The 10,589-nt window shown below is 42.7% G+C and overlaps 1 protein-coding gene across 1 annotated transcript in view; it reads left to right on the plus strand.

Annotated features, from left to right (window-relative positions):
- The window catches only part of nkd1 (NKD inhibitor of WNT signaling pathway 1), a 32,572-nt gene extending 22,260 nt beyond the window's left edge, over positions 1–10,312 (plus strand). Inside the window, exons 5-10 of the mRNA XM_040011451.1 lie at positions 1,727–1,830; positions 1,956–2,051; positions 3,687–3,834; positions 4,689–4,770; positions 5,221–5,348; positions 6,112–10,312. Of these exons, the coding sequence (XP_039867385.1) occupies positions 1,727–1,830; positions 1,956–2,051; positions 3,687–3,834; positions 4,689–4,770; positions 5,221–5,348; positions 6,112–6,644 (1,091 nt within the window). The 3' untranslated portion in view covers positions 6,645–10,312. The remainder of the gene's footprint in view (positions 1–1,726; positions 1,831–1,955; positions 2,052–3,686; positions 3,835–4,688; positions 4,771–5,220; positions 5,349–6,111) is intronic.
- Positions 10,313–10,589: the final 277 nt, after the last annotated feature.

The raw sequence follows: 10,589 nt of genomic DNA on the forward strand, positions 1-10,589 counted from the left end.
TCAGAGCTTTTATTTATCCCAGAAAAGGCGCTTGCTAATACAAGGTTAAACTAAACTAAACACGTTGTTGGAGACATTTAACATCATCACACCAAATGAGATTAGAGATTAGTGGTGGTGGTGGTGGTGCTGAAGTTGTCATGTTGTTTGTTCATAAGCTAATATTGCATTGTGACTTTTGGTAATTGCATATAATGTCACAACTGTCACAGCTGAATTAACTTGAGGAGAATATGTTTAAAATCATAAACAAATTTTCTCCAGTAAACCAAAAATCTTTGAAAAATCTCAATGGATTTTTTTCCCCAGGTAACCATGGCGATGCTTTCTTCCTGGTTGGCCTACAAAAACACATCATCCCTGAAGCACTCTATACAGACATTTGTGCCAACTGATTCATCAAAAGGCAGAGTCATGGAGCCAGTGCAGATGCATTCACATCAGTGGTAGATTTGCTTTCACACACAGTGTTCACTTTGAGCACCTCTGATCAAACAGCGGGACATAGCCTCACCTATGCTCACTGATTTGGGGTTGAAAGAACGCTTAGGTCTCGTGGTTTGTATTAGCACAACACTGTTACTTTGAACCCTGTCCAGGTGACTCTGTGTTCAGTAAAGAGGTGAATAACGATGTCATATTAATTGGTAAAATGTATGCGACACATTTTCCACAGACGGTCTAACTGTGAGCCTGGATGGTGATGTACGGTATATATCTTTCCAATAAAATGGTGAGCTCTGCTGCACTGAGCTGGGCTCGGGGGCCTCTTGGAGACCTTCAGCTCTGTCACTTCCACCATTTATATTCAAATGCTGGTTGCCATATTCTATCATGTTTTAGGCATGTTATGCCATTCAGTTTCATGTTTAACATCCCCTCTCAGGGTGAACCCACTGAGATGATATGCAATATATTGTAGCTAACAGCTTAAAACTATTACTATGTGTGTGGATGATGGAAGAGCTTTTGCCACCAGAGAATTAGGGCTGTCACAGTTTCAACGTTTCATCTCCCATCCTTGATTTTATTGTTTTGATTCTGTAGTACTTCTGCTCAATGGAATGATGAAGTAATGAACTCTTTGCCTAACTTCATGCAGAAAAATACAAAAGTGTTTTTTCAGTTTCTGGTAGAGGCTCCTTTAAATGTCTTTTAAAAAACAAGAATCACATCCTTGTATTTTTGATCGCTGTAGGGACTTGACCCCACACTGTCATGGATCAGTTTGCTCTGATTGCTAACATGAAATGTTCCAAAAAGCATTTTTGAACTGTGAGAACCAAACTGTGCTTTGATTTTCTGCAGCCTTTGAGCATGATCAAAAACAGTGTAAATAAAACCTACAACTTCAGTGCACCTCAGCAGCCCAGTGAAAAAAAAACCCCAACCAAACAGAAAATCCAACCTAATTTGCAAGTTGTTCCTAAGCTCATCAAAGTGCTGTTCTGCTTGCAAAATATATAACTGGGATCAAATAAATAAAAATACAATTTAATGATAAAAACTGTAAGGCAAAAACGGTTAAGAGTTTGGCTGTGTTTTTACATCCAGGAGCGCTGGAATGGATGACATGTCTTAATTGTGGCTGCCAAACTCGGAAGTCAGAGCTTACAAGGCACACTTGATTGCGACGACATATCCTCAGGTTGTGGCTGCACCCAATGCTGCCATCCTCAGGCTCTCTCTTTTATCTTTGTGTGTGTCTGTGTGTGTGCCATTGCAGTGGCTTTACCCCCGGAGAAGACAGACAGCTGCTGTGTGGAGGAGAAGATGCAGGAGAGGGACAGCCAATCTCCCGCAGGGCCACAGAAACAGCTCCAGTTTGAAGTGAGTGTCAACACAAAACAGGACATTTATTACTTCCCCCTCTGGATGAAACTAGGGCAATAGCAGGACACACAAATACACACTCACACACTGTATGGTACTGATTCAATGCTGGGCTGTTTCAGGAGTTGGAGTGCGCTGTGTCTGTGGAGGAGGATAACAGGCAGGAGTGGACCTTCACCCTCTACGACTTTGACAACAGCGGCAAAGTTACGCGAGAGGTAATCGTCTGCTTCAGTGGAAAAGCCTTTAATTGCCTAATGAATAAATAAAAGAAGACGCTATAATAAGACAGTGAATACATCCAAATAACTGCCAAAAACATGCACTAAATTTAAATTGAAATCCTTGAAACGTGAAATCCGTATTTGTTTATTCTCCTGCATGTTTCACACATTAAAGAGATTTGCACAGAAAAAGCCTGGCCGGCAGTTTGCTTATCCTGAATCATGTCCCAGCTTAGGTTGGAATAAAAATCAATAACTTCCCTGTTCACTTCTTTTTGGTATCGCCACACCCGAAAGGGAAGCATGGATAGAAAAAGCCTCTAACCCAGTCTTACTTGTAAGAACTGAATCCAGCAAAGGTATGTGTTTCCGCTCCTGTGAGGCACCTTGTGGCTTGCGTCTGCCTGGTACAGATCTGAGAGAACATCGAGAAAGGCCCGTGTTTTTTGAGAACAACTTGAAACAGCGCAAAGAGACTGGAGCTGTCCTCTGTGTGGTTGGCTGTGCAGCTTTTTTGGCATTGCCTGTGGCTCCACGGCTCATGAGACAGCGGCTTGGAGGGGGGAAAGAAAAGCTTTCTTCTCCAGCTCTCTCTCTCTCTCTCTCTCTCTTTTTTGTAATCCATTCACACAAATAAAAAGAAAAGGAAACCCAAAAATGACACGGGAAGCTTTTATTTTATTTTAATTGAAATTTTTTACATTTTGTCTGTGTCTGAAACCAGTATGTGGAACTGATCCCTGTAGAATTTGTAATAGTCCTTTTTATGAGTCATAGTGGTATAGTGAGTAAAAATCATGCTTTTGCAGTCTTGTGTGGTTCGGTCTTGATTCTTAGCAGTTATAGTGAAACCCTCTTACTTCCTAAAGACATCTGAGATGCAGCACATGATACGAGTCTGGACATTTTACTTCTGTACCCAGGAAAGAATCCATCATAGTTCCCGATACTTAAGCGGGAGTCATTAGTTCAGTGCAAAATATACCGATTAACGAGCCACAAGAGCTAGCACTATGTTACAATGTGTGGTCACTCAGCTTACTGCTATGTGAACATTTTTCATTTTAGAGTATTGACAACAAAAGTTATTCGTTTGTATAAACAGTTTTAGCTTTTCCCCTTTTCAGCATAGTATTTATCTGATCCTTGTTTGTATGTGTTACTATGCCTAGATGTTGCCGCTACTGTAGATGTATCTTCAACAAATTTAACAAATATAGAAAGTGCAGCGCTCACGGCTTAATACAACTCATATCAGGCCTGACAGGCTTCCGTGCCACTGACAAGACATTTGTTTTTATGAATTTATAACTTGTCTTTATACCCAACTTGATCGCTTCACTTGGAAAGCAGAAGTAACTGATGTCAGTTTCTCTGTTCGCTGTTGTCTAAGACACTTCTGTAAATTCTTCGCTAGCATGATATTTATTATGCATGGTCTAAATGCTTAAAGCTTAAGATTCTTGGATTCAGAGTGTCGGCATAAGAATACTCTCCCATGTTCCATTTCTCTTGAAAATCTGTATTTGTACCAGTGTGACTAAGAATCTGCAAGATTGAACATTTAATTAATGAAAGATTAAAAAACGCTCTCCAATTTAACAAATTCTCATCTTCTGTTTCCTGCAGGATATCACCAGCCTGCTGCACACCATCTACGAGGTTGTCGACGCTTCAGTCAACCATTCTCCTGGCAGCAGCAAGACATTACGTGTCAAGCTCTCTGTGGCTCCTGACTCCAGCCAGCGGTGGAGGAGCTGCACGCAGGGTGCCACAGGTAAAGCTCGCATTAACGCAGTGGGTGGGAGCAGCGGAGAAGAGAGGGCATTTCGGGGTCCCCCTTGTGTTGCATGCTGTCAGCTCATCCAGACATGTGTTTGTTGTCATGCAGAAAGGCGGCTTCTTCAGGCCTGTCAGCGCTTTGTTCCTTGCAGTTTCGGCGTCGCTCCATCTCTCCCACTCAATGGGGTTCATTTTTAATGATGGGGGGAGTGACAGAGCCAAGAGAGAGCCCCCTCCCTCAGCGCCTTCAAATACTCTGAAAGAAACCTTAAGAGATGTGCTGAGTCCTTTTGATAACCACAGCCATTTTTCTTTTCTCCAAAGTTCCCTTTTTTCCCCCCTGCTCCCCCTCTCTTCGTCCCCCCTTCTCAGAGCTGCTGGGAAAATATAGCTGCGTTCAACTTAACTTTTCTCCCTGACGACTTGTTTACCAAGTCGTCAGGGAGAAATATCTCAAAAAGTATATATTCCTGTGTGTTTGCGTCCTATTGTTTCGGCTATAAATATCTGTCAAGAGATTGAGGCAGAGCATGCTTTGAAAAGATTGCTGGTTGACTTCATGCTAATTTCAAACCGCATCAGATCTCACGTCCTTAATAAACTATTTCTGAAGTCTGCATGTTTTTTTTTTTATTCCACGCCTTATAAAAGACTGGGAGTTGAAAATAGAATAAATGAAGCACTGTTGTTTTTCCTTTTCTATAGATCTTCAAAGTAAAACCCCAAAACAAAGGTTGCTTTCTTCTGAGGCTTGTGTGACTGTTGTCGTTCGTGCTTGGGTGCGTGTGTGTGTGGCAGCTCTGTGTTGCTCTCTTTGATAATAGCCTCCTGTCTTTCACACATACTCAGACTTACCCCACCCAAGAGAGAAAAATGACAAGTGCATTGAAGACCCCAAGAGTGCAGAGAAGAAGTCTCGAGCACTCCTAAGGTAAACCCATCTCTCTTGTACGTGTCTCAGTGTCTGCTGGTTGTAGTGTATACAGTTGTATATGAATAAGCAGCATGTTAAGGCTTGTGCCACTGATTTTTCAATCTAAAAGTAGAAACATTCCTACAAAACACGTCTAGGGGCAAAGTTTGTTTTAGGAGGACTTCTTACATGGCTTCTGTAATATTCCTTTACTCTCTAATTAGCTGTGCCCAGTGCATTGCAATGAGGAAGAATAAACAGCAGAGACACTTCACTCTCTGTGCTGTTCAAGTACTCCCAGTTGACATTCAAACCAGTGATTTTCCTATCACAATCTCACTTCTCTAACAATTACCGTGCCACAGGCTGATCATAAGGAACACTTGTTTTACTTTCTCCAAACATTACCATAGTGAACCTCAGTGGCCCAAACTGCTACCTAATGAGCGGTGCCGCTTGTGTCCACAGGCGCCACCACAGTGACCACCACACCCAGCCTGGCTGCCAGCGCCACTGTGTGGATGAGAACCTGGAACGCAGGAACCACTACTTGGACCTGGCAGGCATCGAAAACTACACGTCCCGCTTCGGAGCCGGTGAGTGGACAGGGGCCAGTGGAAGGGGAGGGGAGGGAGAAATGCAGACGGTGGCCCTTTGAAGCTGCATCCAGGGGCCCTCATTACTGCGGCACCTGCTTGGAGCCATTAGATGGAACTAGCAGCCCACTGCGCTCCTCGCCAGTACAAACATCTGGGCTCAGGCAAGCACAATACATCAAGTGTTCAAGGCTAGAGCCCATCAACAGAGTGGGCTGTTGTTAAGTGAAGTATTAGGTGTAATGAGCAACAGCCTTGATCTGATGGTTAGTGATGACATGTGATTATTTTAATGTTAGCTCTGTCAGGAAAGTGCTAACAGAGATCTGCTCTCTGTCAAGTTGTTTCAGGGTTATCTGCACGGAGAAAGAACCTGACACGTGGCTGCCAGAATCCTACCGTCAAACCTTAACACAAAATTTATTAGAAAGCTGGTCACACAGCATTTTTTACACTGTGGTTCACTTTACTTTTATCAAATTCTTCTTTTGCCATTTGCTATTGTTAAGATAGCAGAGTTGGAATAGATGGGAAATTTGGGTAAAGAGAGCAGGGGAATGAGATGCCACAGACTGGGAGGTTATACCATTCTGTGCCACAGAGAATTTTCTAACCACTCTGTCATTGAGTTGCTCCATTTTCTCTGATTTTATTACTGAATTTAAAGGGCCCACTTCACTTTGAATGTCAGTTCTGTGACCCCATCATAGTTTGTAGTTGTTTGCAGTTGTTTAAAATAAACATTTTTGTCTCTCCTTCACAGCCCCTGCTGCAGAGATGACTAAAGCAGAGCCTCAGGCCAGGTCATCTAACCAGACTCGTTCTCGCTCCCATGAACCAGAAAATGGTCACTCCCATCCCCATCACCGCCGCTTACAGACTGTTGTGGACACCGTTGCTCCAGACAACCTCCACTCTGCCCGGCTGCGAGGCCAAGACTCAGGGAAACATGCCCTCCGTTCTCCAAAGACACACAGCCGTACACCTCCTGCGCAGATCAATGGCAGAGTGATGAGGAGCCGAGGTATTCCCCCTCCTTCAGCTCTACCCAGTCAGACTCCTCCTCATCAGTCTACAGCTCCGTACCGCAAACACAAGCAACGGTCCAAAGAGAGCCAGGGCTACAGAGCCTTAGGCCCTCTACCAGCACCTGGGCCAGTGGTGGAGAAGGAGCAGGTGAGAGACCTACCTAGTGTGCTGCTCTATGAGGGGGGTCTGGCGCAAGTTGTGCAGCGGCATGAGCATCACCATCACCATGAACACCATCACCACTACCACCATTTTTACCAGTCCTGAATTTCCATCCTGCCTGGAACAGCTCAGCACTCCTGTAAGGCCACAAAACCCATCCCGGTCAGCAGACACAGAGTGCAGGCTGCTCCCTCCTAAAACTCTGGGCAGTTACCCATGTAGTGGCATGCTGATAGACATTGAGGTGGAGAGGAGGATCATGGGACGGGTGCACATACTGACATGTTGTTAATCAGTATTATTAAAGAGGTTGCCAAACATAGAGAAGGTTGGGTATGCAGCAGGAGGCCACAGTACAGTAATATAAGACTAAGGAGCTTGAGGGTGGGAGGTTGAGAGGAAGCAAAGAGGAGCTGCTCACTTGTTCCTCTCGCCCTGGTTCTCTGATCCTCTACTGGATGAACTGTACAACTCCAAACCAGCACCACAATCCTTCCAGACCACTAAGCCAAAAGGTTTTCAAGGAAAAGAGGGACAAGAGGAAGAGTGACATTAAGATGAAAACATATGAAGGAATTTAAGTGATTGCAGAGCAGGGTGCAGTGTGTGTCTGTGAGAGCGAAATTTTGTGTGAATGCATGGGTAAACAAGGGTCTTGCGTGTGCGTGTCTGAGTGTCACAACACCGCTGTCTGCTGAAAACCACTTGAAGTGCACTCGTTTGTGTGTGAGTATTTAATGTAGGCTGTAGAGATGATTATGAAGATTCTGATTTAAGCATACAACGCCCCGTCAGCAAAAATGGGAAGGAAAATGTTGAAATGTTCTAAAGTGAAAAAGAAGAGCGATCCTAAATCCGCTGCTACCTCTAATTTTATCCTAATTGTTGTTGTAAAGGTGACTTTGACTAAGTATTCAGAGGTTATTTTCAATGTACTTAAACATTTTTGTCACAATCTGCAGTACTGAAATGTTGAATAGCTCCTTACATTTATTAACTAACATTTGCTGTACATAAAGTAAATATTGTTGTCAATTTTATAAGCTTTATTGATAATGTGATATCTTTGTATTCACTATCTGAAGCTCTGTGTTTTCCTTCACAACTGCATTTTTATTAAGACCACTAGCAGCCTCATTTTTTCTATCAAACTCTGTTAGTGATCCAGTGTCACACACTCCTTCACACTGACTTTCAACTCTCACCCAAATGTAACCTGTAATTATGGCAAGTGACTAAAATCCCAACCCTCAACAGTGCTGTTCAGAAGCTCCAACTCATGACACAAGCAAAACTGAGTTGCCAGTGTTTTTAAAATGTTATGTTATTTTATGTTATGTCCTGTGATTTTTTCAGACAGCCGTTAGCTTTTAGAATATATCTGGTGTAAAGATCTTGATGCGCTCCAAGAAGCTCTTTCTTTATTTAAATATTTAAAATCTTAGAGATAAATCACATAGCTTTAGTGGCATGTTTGCATAAATTGAAACCTTGTTACCAGCACAAGGTGGGTGTGTTCATTCATCACTGTGCAGTGTGGCCTTTAACAAGACTTATTTACAGTTTATTATTTATGCAGCAAAAATGCTTTGCTGAGCATGCATGCAATATTTCCGAAGTGTTGTGTTTCGGCTATTAGCAGAGACACATATTCACACTCCCAGAATTTGTCCACAGTTTTGAGCACTCTGGTTTTCTGTTTCCAAGTCTAGTTCTTTCCCCAATTGGTAGCAGCTTTGTCATCCTTGCCCAGGGTCACACGGCTTCTCCCTCTGTTTCCATGGCATCTTCCTGTCCCTCAGCTGTCAGCAGGTCTTTCACCGTGCCGCCATGTGGCCTCAGCGCTCAGCCAACAAGGCTCTGTTTGTGGTGCTCTTTCAGCTGTCTCATTCCTCGGGTGCTGGATGACATGGGGCCCTGCAGTCTCCACTGCAGCCATAATTCACCGCTCACTGCTGCTGTCCTGCCAGCACCGGGACTGTCTATTCATATTGTCCCCTGATGCTCGAGGGGACTAGCATCACCATACCTGTGCCATCTCAGCTCTGACAGAAGCAGTAACCTACTAGCTGCTGGTATGAGGGTGTTGATTTCCTTAATTCTAGGTAAGCACTTTTCAGTGTCACACTGAAAAGAACTTGCCCCTGTGCAGCTGTAGTTTTCTGTGTTTAAGTGCCTTGTGCAATGGAAATCTACATTCAGAGGAAGAGCGTTTTCACCATATGGCTTTTGCAAATCAGGCCCCAGGGCTCATAATTGTCCACAATGCATCCACTTGAAGTACATTGAAAGGATTGTTTTTGATTGTCTTAGTTTGTCGTAAGGGTGTGTGTGTGTGATTGTAACACACAGGAATGCAGCGTATGCCAGTCTTGCCCTTAGCCCTGTGGTGTTGTCTCACAGCTGTAGCCTGTTTTCAGCAGAAGCACTGGTCAGACGGGCCATCTCGTGGGACCTGGTGGCAATGACGGCCTCATTTTCAGGCTGGGGTCACAGCTGTGCTCCATGCCTTAGCTTTCTCACCTCTTACTGTTTTTCCTAGATAAAAAGTCATTTCTACTGGAGCCCTCTCAGCGCTGTAGGTTTGTAGATACTAGTTTCCAAATACGAGTGTGAAAATGGTTCTCCTGTGGTAATGGACAGTGAGCAGGCGACTGTAGGGTGGTCTCATTTGTCATGGTGGTCGAGGGCTTCTGAAGGAATTTGAGTGAGTCAGACCCAAAGCCAGGTTGGAATTTTTAAAATTTCTTTTAACCCTGAAAGTGTTTGACTGAACACACAGAGCTCTCTCTTCATTTGATTTTTTTTAATGCCCTGCTTCACATTCATAGACTAACCTTCACTAAAAACCTCAAATGTTCTTGATAGCGTGTGCCTCAACAGCATTTGTTAAGGGTTGGGAAAGCAGTTGCGTTTCTGGTTTGTCGAGCAGACTTTCTTTGAGGGAGCGTACCTCAACCTCTAAGAAAACCTTGTGTTCTTACAACCTCCCTCTCTAACCAGCACTGTTGCTATCCCTATTGTTTCTTTTATCACACCAAGGTAACGGAGTTATACTTTGTGAGGAAGAAAACTCAGATTTTTTGTTGTTGTTTCTTTTTTTAGCAGCCAAGTCCTCAGCTGTCCCTCAAAATCTAACAAAATGTATTTTTTATTACTCTTTTTGGCAGATTGTTATGTGGGCATGAGTGTAACATGAATTTCAATGTATGAATGCCGCTTTTCATACATAACATTTTAATCTGTGTCACACAAACTGCTTTTGATGCACCTACTTTGGTCCTGTTGAACTGTCAGTATTCTGAGTCACAGTAGTATCTAATGCACCAGTAATTTGCTTTATAAGATTTATGTATCATCACTGTTTTTAACCTGATGTATATATTGGACTGCAGAAAGGTTAAACCAGCATCATATATAAAGATAGGGTTTTTTATAGTTAAATAACTGTCAAGGTTTTTCATTTTCCTGCTGTCCCATAGTATCCACAGTGACCGTCCCACTTATCTGGAAGGAAATCTGTCTGTTCACCCACAGAGATATACACTTTCACTTGCTGTTTGCTGTAAACCTGTTTAGCTCTAGCTGTCTTTTCGCATCTTCCATGGTCATCTAATGTTTTTTTTCTATTTCCATGACATTTAGTTTATATTAGATTGTATTTGATTAATTGCTTTATTTATTTGATAGCAGATCTGTGCCAAGGGAAAATACCCTTTTATTAAAGTATGAACCTGTTCCTATTAAACTGCATGACTTCTGGAGTTACTTAAGAATATTTTCTGTTTAATGTTTTTAAAAATTATGCACAGGACATACAATATCAGAGATCAATATGGAAAGCTGTGTCAATTTCCTCTTTTTTTGACTACATGTCAGATTCCGTTGAAACTATAGCAATGTCTTCATTAAGTAGTCATTAAGCACTCATAAAAACTTTACACTTTGTCTTATGTACACTTTGTGCATTGAAATATAAGAAACCAGTTGGGATGTATAGATATGTTATCATGGGGGTTTTTTTGTTCTTTTTCTCAGTGTATATAGTTT

The sequence above is a fragment of the Simochromis diagramma genome, unplaced genomic scaffold (genome assembly GCF_900408965.1).
Source record: "Simochromis diagramma unplaced genomic scaffold, fSimDia1.1 OVJJ01000603.1, whole genome shotgun sequence".
Lineage (NCBI taxonomy): Eukaryota > Metazoa > Chordata > Actinopteri > Cichliformes > Cichlidae > Simochromis > Simochromis diagramma.